Here is a 13,468-nt window from a genome sequence, read left to right on the forward strand (position 1 = left end):
GATTTCGACACTGACCACAAAATATACTGAAAATACTGGGAAGAAGGAAAAGAAACGGTGTTATCAATTGCAAAAGACACTCTAGGTTCCAAACTCAAAATAAACAAACAGTGGATAACCCAAGAAATCATAGCTACAATAGAAGAGAAAAGGGAAGCCAAGATACTTGTAAACCAACAAAACAATGAAGAGAAAAGAGAAAAATACAGAACACTAAAAAATGAAGTTGATAACCTATGCAAAAAAGCCAAAGAAAAATGGTTAGAAGAAAAAGCTAAGAAATGCCAAGAAGCATACCAACAAAACAACCTAAAAGTCTTCCATGATACTGTAAGAGAAATTATAAAGGAATTCTCAGCAAAAGTAGTAACAATGATAAACAACAAGATGACTGAAACCAGGAATATTGAAGATATAAGAAAAATCTGGTCAAACTATTTTAAGACTATCTTCCACCAAGGAAACAAAACTACAATGCCAACAATAGAAGAAAATAATGATGACCCAAAATTTTTACAAGAAGAAGTTCGATACGCAATAAAACAGATGAAAAACAATAAAGCACCAGACATTGATATTATCCCTACTGAACTGTGGTCATATGGAGGCAGCATATTAATAGAATATTTAACAACTCTATTCAATAAAATACTACAAACAGGAGAGATCCCAGATGACTGGAGAACTGGAAAGATCATCCCAATATACAAGAAAGGAGACAAAAGAGACTGCAGAAATTACAGACCAATCAATTTACTTCCTCACACCTATAAAATATTCATAAGAATTATATAAAATAGATTAAAAAACACCTATGAAGAAATGATAGGCATAGAACAAGCTGGTTTCCGAGGAAACTATTCAACAATAGACCAAATTTTCACATTGCACCAACTAGCAGTGCTCAGCTGGGAAGACCGTAAAGAACTATATTGTTGTTTTGTGGACTTTAAACAAGCTTTCGACATCAACAGAGAAATCCTTCTTAAAATTTTACTAGAAAAAGCAATAGACAAATATATAATACAGTTTCTGATAAAATATTACTCTAAGACAAATGCCATAATTAAAAAGGACACACTCACAACAGAACCCATAGAGATCCAAAAAGGAGTAATGCAAGGATGCCCATTATCCCCATGCCTATTCAACATATATCTAGAAGAAGTTGTAAAGAAGGCAATAGACAATGCGCCTGGAATCAATGTCAATGGTTTAAACATGAATAATATCAAATATGCAGATGATCTCGTCCTTCTTGCAAGAACCCCAAATGAACTATAAAAGTTGATAAACAAGCTAAACGAAACCTGTAAAACATATGACATGACAATAAATAGGGAGGAATGGAACTACCATCTCAGCCACCCTAAACAGAGAATAAATAGAACAAGTAGACAACTTCATATACCTTGCATCAAAACTAACAGAAACAATAGATGAACTCAAAACAATCAAACACAGAATAGCGATAGGATGGACAACCATGGGAAAATTACAGAATATCTGGAAAACAAACAAGATATCTAAGCAGGCCAAAATCAAATTATATGAAGCAATAATTATACCAACAGTCATCTATGGAGCAGAAGCATGGACAGTTAAGAAAAGAGAGGAGAAAAAACTCCTGCTGGCATTTGAAATGAAATGCTTAAGAAAAATAAATAGAACAAGTTGGATAGAAAAGAAAACAAACATCACAGTCAGACAAGAACTATTGTATAAAAAGACAATAATAGAAAAAATTAGAAAACAACTGAAATGGTTTGGCCACACTGTATGCATGGATGCAGACAGACTTCCTAACATCCTAATCAATACTTTTCCAATGGAAAAAAGAAGACCTGAAAGACCAAAAATTACCTGGCTGAAATTAATAAAGAACATTTCGGGATGCAGAACATATAAGGAACTTTTTCGAACAGCAAGGAATAGAGAAGACTGGAATATCCTGCTCAAGAGAAGACTCAACCCGTCTTAAACGGAAGAGAAGAAGAAGATTATAATTCTATGTGCCCAACTCATAAGCCAATTCTTAAAAATTTCAGATGTCATCTATGTATTTTTTGTTTGCATGGTATCAGTGCCATGCAAACTGGTAAACTGTCCATTCTAATCCCTTTAAATCATCGAAGCCTGTCACTTATTCTAATAAATAACAGCTTTCTTTTATTGCTTCCCGACATTTGACAGCCTAACACTGCAATCCATTACTTTCATTAATCCAAACAACATAGTGTGTTTATAACAAAGGGAACCACCCAATGTGACATGATGAAATAGCCCTGTTTTGTCAGCACTGCAGATACTATTTTTTTTTTCTTTCTAAATACTAAATTTTTGAAGGAAGATTACGTAATTTTTCTAACACTCAATGTGGTAGCAGTTAATGGCTGGCCCAATTAAATGAAGCAGACTCTTGTTATATTCTCATTTTGTTTTTGTTCTTCCAGACTTGTCCAATAAAACAGCTGCCATGATCAACTGGTGAACCAATTAACCAGATCTACTGTATTTTCTGAAATTATTTATTTTTTCATCTCGATATCTTTGTTTTTTTTAGATATGTTATTATGCAACCTAAATAATTAAACAATGTCAACTGTTCTATTATTTATATCTTCTATGACTATTTTTGATTTAATATGATGTTTGCCTTTAAATCATCTACACACTCTTGTATCCTAACTAGTATATATCACAATTAACAATAAGGCTTTTCTATTTCTTGTATTTTCTCTCCATGTGAACTTGTGTACATCTTTATGTTGGGACAGTGAATAATGACTAGTCCATATCATGAACAGAAATCTAGCAAATACCTACCATTATTATTAGTTTTGCTTTTTTTTTTTCTTCCAATTTTTTCAAACCATCCCCATATGCCAGGTGAACTTCATTTTCTCCAATAATTCTGAATATCACAGAATTAAATATAAGGATTTTAAGCTTTTTATAATTAAATTATAATATATATAATTAAACTTACTTTATGAATAAAAGGTTTCCCATCACCCACAAGTTTTCCAGACTGCACATCAAAAAGATATATTGCTACAAATGAAAAACAAACAGAAATAAAGGTCAAAATTTTCCAGCATATAGAGTACATCTTGATAATTTTTAAGTGCTTAATTTTTAATAAGTGTTTAAGGTTTTAAGGCAAAATCTGTTACTTAATTATTGAAACAGGATGTACTAAAAGGTCATTCATAATCTAGACTGACAGAATCTATACTGATGGTCAATGATTAACTGGTTGGCATCTATGTAGTGGAGAAACTGACTGCTGATGACTTTTTTCAATTATTTTGGAGGTGATGGCAGTAGGATGGCGTTTGATGGCAAACTTCTCTCTCTTTTTAGAATGAATATGTGCTTGCTTCCATGCACTGAGATAAAGTGCTAGCTGAGTACAAAAACTGTAGCAGTATGGTGATATTTCTTTTAAACTCAAATTTTCCAGGTTAGCTTAAGAATCTCGTTAATTATTTCATTCCATGAAATAAAAAAAAACATACAGAAAGAATGAGTGAAGCGTTTATATAGGCTTTTCTAAAAACAGAATGTTATTTTTTTTCTCTCCCCAATTTTGAATTAATTTATTTTGAAAATAAAGACAGAACAGCATAAGTGGAGCACATTTATTCGTTTTTTAAGTTCTACAAGCTGGAAAAAATGCATTGGAAATTTCAAAAAATTTTTGGACTACTTAAACATTTCATGTTGACCGATTTTTTTTTGTTGGTCACAACCTGTATGAAAAACCTGGTTTTGCATAAAGGTTGGTAGCTACCTAATTGGTTGGGCACTAACACTTAGCAGGCATATATATATATATATATATATATATATATATATATATATATATCTACCCTATATATATATAAAATGATAAGCCTTTTCATGTAACGATTTTTGTCAAGTTATCTGAAACGTTTTGAAACTCAGAGGATAACCTGAGTGTCGAGTCTTCAAAATTCGAGTCATCAGAATTCAAGGAGAACCGACCTACCAGTCCAGAACTTGGGAGGTTGGATGCTGTAGGCAACAGGGGGACACACAAAAGGTGCAGAACCCCCGTTTGCATTTTTCTTCCCCCCCCCCAAGTTCCAGACTGGTAGGCCGGTTCTCTTTGAATTCTGATGACTCGAATTTTGAAAACTGGAAAGGGGTTCCTCCCCCTGGTGCTACCCCCCCCCCCCCCCCGAGTTCTGGACTTGACCCCCTTTTGAGTTTTTCAAAATTCGAGTCATCAGAATTCAAGGAGAACCAGCCTGCCAGTCCAGAATTCGGGAGAGGGGGGTAGACACCAGGGGGAGGAACCCCCTTTCCAGTTTTCAAAATTCCAGTCATCAGAATTCAAAGAGAACCGGCCAACCAGTCCGGAACTCAGGGGACAGGGGGGAAGTGAAATGAATTTTAGAATTAAGTGCCCCCCCAAGTTCTGGACTGGTAGGCCAGTTCTCTTTGAATTCTGATGACTCGAATTTTGAAAACTGAAAAGGGGGTTCCTCCCCCTGGTGTCTCCCCCCCCCAAGTTCTGGACTGGACCCCCTTTTGAGTTTTTCAAAATTCGAGTCATCAGAATTCAAGGAGAATCGGCCTACCAGTCCAGAACTCGGGGGGGGGGGGGGGGGGGGGGGGGCTTGGGCAATGTAGGTGCCAGAACCCCCTTCGACTTTTCAATTCGAGTCATCAGAATTCAAGGAGAACTGGCCTGCCAGTCCAGAACTCAGGGGGAGGAACCCCTTTCCAGTTTTCAGAATTCAAAGAGAACTGGCCTGCCAGTTCTCTTTGAATTCTGAAAACCTGGGAGGGGGGGGAAGCGACCCCCTTTCAAGTTTTCAAAATTCAAGGAGAACCGGCCTACCAGTCCAGAACTCGGGGGGGGGGGGGGGGCAAGTGAAATGAATTTTAGAATTAAGTGAAATTCATTTCACTTAATTCTAAAATGTTAAATGTAACATGCAAAATTTAAGGGTCCAATCCTATATGTATATATATATACCAGGGGACTCCGCTCCCTGGTGCCTAACCCTTCCGTGTTCCAAACTGGTAGGCCAGTTCTCCTTGAATTCTGATGACTCGAATTTCGAAGACTCGACACTCAGAGTAGCCCCTTTTGAAGACTCGAGCCTCAGGGGGAAACTCTGAGTGTTGAGTCTTCGAAATTTGAGTCATCAGAATTCAAGGAGAACTGGCCTACCAATTTGGAACAAGGAAGGGTTAGGTGCCATAGGTGCCAGAGCCCCCTAGTATATATATACATATAGGATTGGACCCTTAAATTTTGCATGTTACATTTAAAATTTTAGAATTCATTTCACTTAGTTTTCTGTATTCATTTCTTGATAACAAATGAATACAGAGAACTTCACCTCCAGTAGCATAACTACAATGATCGAAGGGGACCTGTGAACAGCTGATGCATGAGTGAAAGTATTTATTTATGTAGCAAATGATGTACATATAGAAAGTGATAAGAGAATAAGCAAGTGGAACTACTGCATAAAACAGAAAAAGAATCGCAGTTTAACAGTCAGATTCCAAATCCACAATAAAGCTTCAGTTATGTCAATGGTATGAGTTACACTGTCACAATTACAGTATGGAGATTCCATTTGTGGAAATAGACTGACCATTTACTCTGGCAGTTGGATCAGGAATAGTGATGTGTAAGTTAGAGGTGCATTTCTGTCTGCATAATTTCCAAGCTGATGTGAAACCAAAGGCTTCATGCAAAACGGATCTTCTTTTTTCAAGCCACTTCAGGCTTCCAATAAGCAAGGAAGTGGTCTCATACCAGATGATGACATTCATCTCCCACTTAAGACAATCACAAACATCCATGCCTGTGGTGAGAAATTCAAACCCACATTCTGTTGGTTGGAGAGTGGGTACACTAACTACTTGGCCAACCAGGTGGGCAATCTGTATGTTTCCTGGTTAGTGACAGTGTCTCTACTTTCATGGTTTACAAAAAAATATGTGGGATAAAAAAAATGAAACACATCAGGATACACCTGTTAACTGAAAGGGAATCAACAAAGAAGTGTTTTAATTCTTTGTGGAAACAAAATGGTTATTGAGCTCAATATACTGTAGTATGCAAGTATTGATGGAGGTGAAACGATTCCTTAGAACAGTGGTTTTCCAATTGTGGGATGTATCCTGGAGGAAGGGAGGGGGGCATGAGATCCTTCTAAGGGCATAAAGTAATGGTCAATATTACTGTTTACTTTCAAGCAACTCCCACAAGTACTATATTCCATCCACTTATTTCAATATTAGAAAAACTGGCAACTTCCATATTTAAATAACTTTCACATGTAACATAAAATATAAAAATTTATTCAAAAACTCCAATATTTCATCCAACATTATGTGGACATCATCAGATAGACAGACTATTAACTAAGTTCAAAACATGAATCACAATAATGAGTCATAAATCATGCATAAACAATGTGCCTGTTAAGTAGTGAGATTGATTTTTTACAGGACAGTTCTTTGAATAAAAGTAACAAATGTGTTTATAGTTTTGGCTGCTAGAGTGTGTTGTAATTGCAGCTTCAAAAGGTGCAACTTTTGAGTCAGGTGATGCAGCAGTTTTCGTGTGACAACCACTAAAGTAAGAGTGTGAGTGGAGCATGTCAGAACTTGCATCATGAAGCAAAGTGGTGATAAAATTTTACTGTAAATTAGGATAAACTGTTCCAGAAGTGTGCCAAGAGCTAAAAAAATTTATGGGGGGCTGTCTGATGAACCACACTGTGGACAGCCAGTTTCTGCACAGACAAATGAAAATGTTCCTGAGGGCACTACAGTGAATGGTCGGTATTATTTAGGAGTAATGCAATATCTGTATGCGACATATCAGGAAATAACCGTTCAACAACAACAATTGGTTTCTGTTGCATGGCAATGTGCCCGCACTTGTGAAGCAGTTTTTGACTTTGACGTCAATCTGTGTGATCGAATATCCTCCTCCACCCATTCACCAGATTTGGCTCCTGCAGACTTTTTCCTCTTCCCAAAGATGAAGTGTGCCTTGAAAGGGGGGGGGGGCATTTTGGTGACATTGAGGACATTCAACATGGCATGACCCAGAGACTGAAGGGGATTCCCATTCAGGACTTCCACTATGCCTTCGACCACCTGAATGACAGATGTAAACAGTGTGTGGAGATGGAGGGAGATTGTTTTGAATCTGTGTAATTGACAATTTTGACACAATAACTGTTGTCTCATTACTTAATGGTCACACTATGTATATCAACTTGTGTCTCAGTCATGGCTGAAGTACATGATTACACTATTAGAGTTTAAAGAAATAACTGCAAACAATTGTATAGATAAAAAACAATTAAAAATAATTATTAATTAAAAAACTTATAAACAATTAATAGTGATCACTTCTGAAAACTTAGAGATTGACATACAGTCTGATCAGCTGAGGTTTGGATGATTTTGTAGCATTTCACATCTCAAGGAAAAGATGATCAAATTTGTCTGGTTCCAAAGAACTCTGTGCCTAGTGTAATAGCATGAGAAGCAAGGCTAGACCTGTCAGATTCCAAATGTGTAATATTGTCCTGATGCTCTTCGATTCTAATCAAGACAGAATGGTCAGTCTGTAAAAAATAGCAAAGATAACAAGAACAGGGTACTTGATAGACACCTCGTGAGATCAAAGGTGGTAACGTATCCTTTGTAGATGGTAGGAAGGAAGACAGTTTCCAGCTGGTTTCAAGGAAGCATATAGTTTGAATTTACAAAAAATCTCTGATATTTGTTCTGAGGCCCCTTTATTGGTAGAGTATTGAAATTCTTTTCACATTGGATTATAGTTTGGTAGAAGGAAGATCATTAATTATTCTGTTAACAGAAATACATTACAATGCACTACTTTGAAAAACATGCCATAAATTTATAATATATCAGTTCTACTGTCATATGTTCCTAGGACAACTTACTTATGAATGGCTATAATTAATTTCATTTAAATTTAAATTAATTTAAAATTAACTATTTTTTCTCTGTTTTCAGAGTGAAATTATAACCCCTCACCATGGATAAATACATAACTGGTTTGAAGTCTACTGAAGTTCAAACTTCAAAGTTTGAACAGTCAACTGTTTAAAGAGTCAAAAAGACAGGAACAGAAAGTACAAGTTCAAAGTCTGAAAAAAATATTATCCAGAATATTTATCATTGGAATTCACAAGGATTATTACTGATGATGATGAAGAAAGACCACTGTGTTTAGTTTGCACAAATAATTCATCTGCTGATGGCATCAAGCCCAATAAATTGAGATGATATATTCAAAGTGTGCATGCAAAACACTGGCAAAAATTAGAGAATTTTTCCAGAGAAAATTAGAGGTTCTTAATAAGCAAAAGGAAACTTTTTTTAAAGCCCACATCTGTAACAGAAAAAAATACTTACATCATAGAAGGTTGCTTACAGAATTGCTAAGTGTAAAAAGTCTCATTTGATGGGAGAAATGTTGGCTACCCGCACAAAATGATTTGGTGGAAATAATGCTAGGCAAATCATATGTAGAATGACTTCAAATGGTTCCATTTTCCAACAATACAGCTGGAAGGAGAATCTTGTGTTTGTCTGAAGACCTCTGCAGCAATCAGTTAATTGAAAAACTAGTCTTCCTACCATATTTCCCCAAAAATAAGACCGGGTCTTATATTCATTTTTGTTCCAAAAGAAGCATTAGGGCTTATTTTCAGGGGATGCCTCATTTTTTCATGTACAACAATCTACATTTATTCAAATACAGTCATGTCATCTTCTTCTGGAACAGCGTCATAACTCTCCAAACCCCAAATTCCGGCCTGAATTTCTTGTAACTCCATTTCCTGTAGAACCATTGGCCCTAATCTCTCATGTCTAGCAACAGAGCTCTCCTTAAATGAGCACTTCTTGTCCATGTAGCCTTCTCATAGTGCATTAGCAAGCCAGTGATTTTATCCCATGAATTCTTCACCCAAGTCATGACCTCTTGCAGGCTAGGGTTCACAAAGTTTCCACGCTGATTTCTCTCCATTCTATTTTCAATGTAGTCATTGATTTCCATGCGCAAATGGTCCTTCAATGACATGAGACTGACTCAAATTTGGGAGACTTACATCAGAAGGCCTTCAGCCCAATGGCCAAGAATACCTACATAGCCCCCTAGGGGGCACCAACTGGACTTTTAGGAGAAACAATAGCTTCCTGCTTCGTCCTCATTTACTGTGTTTAGTGCCTGCGTGCATATGTCTTTATTTTAAGTTCCTGTGAAGATGGCAACATGACGTTGCCGAAATATTAGAAATATAGATTAAAGTTTAATTTAATTTATATCCTTTGTATGTTGTGAATTCCTTAAGTTATTTAATAAGCACGTATAACCAATGTCTAAGCCTTTCTACGAGAATTATAACAGTATAATTGTGAACTATCAAAATACTGTAAGAACATCATGGTTTTACCAGAAAAAAATACATGCTAAGAAAACTATAGGTCAATATTATTTTATGTAAAGTGTAGGGGAGCAAGAATAAGTTTTACAAAAAAAATTCTTGGAGGGGAAGGTGTCTGTTTAAAAAGTTTGAAAACTATTAGAGTAATAACAGTCCTCTTAGTTTAATGCTACAATTCCAGTTTTTTGAAGATCGGAGATCACAATGCTTTACATTAAATGATATTACTAATTTGCTATTTAAGTTAACTAGAAATGTTTTGCTAAAACATTTTACAAAAGAATGATTAAAGGTTACCTTTTTCATCTGCTTTGTCTCTAACTGCTACAGTATCATTACTCAGACTAATGTTGAAAGAGTTTAAGACATCTGGCCTCATACCTGGCCATTTTGGAGAACTTACTGGACGGCCTTCATATGTGTAAAGGTATAATCCGCCTCCATCTACCAGTAGGAAACATCTGCAATTGAATAAGTGGCTATAACTGAATTTACAAAAGTTATTTTCAGTATAATAACGAAATCTCATATGTATCATCTCTTATCATTATAAATATAAAAATGTCATACATAATGATATATTATAATAAAATAATATATGATATACTAATAATATATATGTATATACACACACAATATAATAATGTATATTACAATATAATAATATAAATAATATATCTTCTGCTGATAGCTCAATTAGCAGAATGGTAGACTGCAGTAGGATAATATTTGTATCATAGGTTGGTGGTTCAAATCCTCCTCAATGGAATTTTTGTCAGCAATGCATGGGAAATTTTCAGAGGTTGTTTAGGAGAAGCAGTATCAGACTGCATACCCAAGGCCAGGAAGATAAAGTGGGAGGATTAAGTGGATGAGTAGAGATATAAAGCAAAAGCTGCAAAAAAAGAAAATACTATGGAGGGGATATAAAGAAAAAGGTGATCAGCATACTCAAGAGTAGTACAAAATGCAAACAAGAAGGGTGATTAGTATAGTAAGAAGGCCAAATCAGATTATGAAAGAAAATTAGCTAAGCAGGCAAAATTAACCCAAAAGGGTTATTTCATTATGCAACAAGTAAGAGGAAAAATGACTATGGTAGTGTTTAGAGATTGCTTTTTATTTTTACTCCAAGTGTTTATTAATTACATAAGGATTCAATTCCGATATTGGTGCAATGACTTTTAACTATTTCTTTTAGAATCCAGAAAATCACTGGCTCAAGACCAAAATAAAAATTATATATATTTAATGAAACTAAAACAATATATACATTTTCTTCTTCCTCTATGCATTTATCCCACTTCCAATGCAGGGTCCGATGTTACAGTGATGCGACTTTTGTTAGTACAACCCCCAACCGACCTGTCGCCGAGCCTGCCATTGGGGGGAGGGGGGTATTTTTGCCTGTAGCCTGTGTGTTCAAGGGGCTGGTTTGCCTGCTTGCAAGATGACAAACCCCAGATAAACGAGGGGGGGGGGAGGCTCTGCTGTCCACGTCCGGCTAATTTGGCTAAGGCTGAGAAAGATCCTTACACTCCTCTCCTCACATCGTCGATGGGAATCGAACCTAGGACACTCCTTGCCCAGGTTGTGAAATGCATAGCCACTGGGCTAACCGTGTGGACTAAAATAATATATACATTTTAAATAACTATAAATAACTACAAAATTAATTGGATCCAAGGCCTTCTAAAATAAATATACCTTAAGAGATTTTCTTATCCAAAAATAAAAATAATTCATTCTTTGACTCATTCTATTATTGGAATTGTTTGACATATACTTAATCATGTCTACCAGACTAAACACCTTTTTTTTAGCAACAACAAAAATGTTCATCGGAGTCAGTTTCTTTATTAGGCCCTTTCCGAAAATACACAAAGTTTCTTCTTTTCCATGAGATCCTTTTTTATCTCCCTCATGCAGCATATAATATTATTCCTATCTCAGTAAAGTATAAATATTCTTACCTCTTGCAGTTCTACACCCTCTGTCTCAAAAGAAACCGAACTTTTCGAAAATAGAAGAAATTAGTGGCGCCACCGGTTGTATCTTTTTGTTGTCAAAATCGGCAAAATTCATTAGTGTTGTGTCAACTGCTTATGACATTTGTTTCATTAGAAGCCAAGTTATAGTGCCAAGAGTGACAGTGTGTTTTGATGAAGGTCGGAAAATGAGTTTCAAACAGAGAGCTGCGATTGACTTTTGTGTTAAACTTGGTAAAAGTTTTACCGAAACGCATCAAATGCTTCAAAAAGCATATGGTGATGAATGCTTATCCCATACTCAAGTTTATGAGTGGTTTAAGCGATTTCAAAGTGGTCATGTGACGCTTGAGGACGAAGAAAAGCCGGGCCATCCAAAAACTGAACTGAGCAAAGTTAACATCCAAAAAGTGCGTGATTTCATCAAAGAAAACCCGAAATCATCCGTGAGATTGATTGAAGACGGATTGGGGATTCCAAAAATCAACTGTGCACAACATTTTGACTGAGAGTTTGGGCCTTCATAAATTGAATTTGCGATTTATTCCCCACAAGTTGACCAATGACCAAAAATGTATCGAATTGAACACTGCAAGGACCTCATTAAAACCGCTCGTAAAAACTCAAACTTCCTTGAAACAATTGTTACTGGTGACGAAAAGTGGTGTTTTGAGTATGAGCCCAAAACAAAGCACCAGAGTGCTGAGTGGAGACCACCAGAAGAGGGGTATCCGAAAAAAAGTCGTATGGAGAAGTCAAAAGTAAAGATAATGCTGAGTGATTTGCTTTTACGATTCCAAGGGCATCCACAAAGAATTCGTTCTGCCTGGCCAAACGATCAATGGTGAGTTTTATCTAGAAGTTTTGAAGGGATTGATAGCGAGAATTCGTTGCGCAGCATGAATATCATGGTGCAGGCAGCCAGTAACTTTTGCATGCGTGTGTAGAGGCTTAAGTGCTGTGAGGACATCATGTTGGAGGCTTAATGGATTTTTTACAACACTCAAAAAGAATTAAAATAGAATTTAATACTTCCTATACTTCGTCCTAGTCACTAGGGCATCTACGGGGATTACAAAAACAATTAATGTAACATATACACAAATAACAAACAATACTGAGCCCAACCATGTGGGTGACACTAAAGTCCTATCTAGGTAGAGCGCCCTCTAAGGGCAGTAGTAGGTAGCCTGGAATGTAAGGTGGGAACTCTGGTGATGAGTGTTTCCCAAATCTTCGGAAGCTTAATGTAACTGTATTTATTGAGATTTGGTTGGTTTTAGAGAGCTGCTGCTGCTTCTAAGAAAAGTCTCTCTTTCTTGAATTTGCTGTGGTAGAGCATGGTGGTTTTCTTCCATGATACCCTGTGGGTGGTGTCCAAAACATGGTCAGCCAAGCCTGAATGGTCATAGTTGTGTTTGAAGATGTAAGACTTGTGTTCCTCTAGAGGGATGGATGCTGATCTGCCTGTCTGTCTGGCTAAGATATGTAGATGATGTGTTCTCTATTTGGCCTCATGGCCCAGACACGTTAGACTCCTTCCTCAGTCATCTCAATAGTCTATATCCAAGAATCCAGTTCACTATGGAAAAGGAAAAGAACAATTGTTTACCCTTCCTAGACACCTTAGTCACATGCCTGCCTAATGATACACTTACCTTCACCGTATACAGAAAACCCACACACACACAGGCAGATACATTCACAAACTCTCCCCCCCCCTCTCAACAATATGGCATTATTAAAACTCTTACCAAGAGAGCCCGTAATCTTTGTTCCAGTGGAACCGCCCTCACTACTGAGCTTAACCACATACACAACACTTTCCTCTCCAATGTCTACAGCGATCACGGTATCAAAAAAATAATCAACTCCTCCCCCATTTCCTGTCCTTCTCGTCAACAAGATTTTAAAAATGCCATCACCATACCCTACATCTGTGGCACATCCGAAAAAATAGCCAAGATACTAAAACAGTACAACCTACACACA

At 36.6% G+C, this 13,468-nt stretch overlaps 1 protein-coding gene across 1 annotated transcript in view; it reads right to left on the bottom strand.

Moving 5' to 3' along the window:
• The window catches only part of Oseg5 (intraflagellar transport protein Oseg5), a 158,406-nt gene that overhangs the window by 61,063 nt on the left and 83,875 nt on the right, over positions 1-13,468 (bottom strand). The window contains exons 10-11 of the mRNA XM_090410923.1: positions 9,786-9,949; positions 2,990-3,054 (exon numbers count right to left, since the gene is read on the bottom strand). Of these exons, the coding sequence (XP_090267049.1) occupies positions 2,990-3,054; positions 9,786-9,949 (229 nt within the window). The remainder of the gene's footprint in view (positions 1-2,989; positions 3,055-9,785; positions 9,950-13,468) is intronic.

This window comes from Typopeltis vanoorti, chromosome 21 (genome assembly GCF_054136105.1).
Source record: "Typopeltis vanoorti isolate ZY-2024b chromosome 21, IOZ_Tvanoo_1.0, whole genome shotgun sequence".
Taxonomy (NCBI): domain Eukaryota; kingdom Metazoa; phylum Arthropoda; class Arachnida; order Uropygi; family Thelyphonidae; genus Typopeltis; species Typopeltis vanoorti.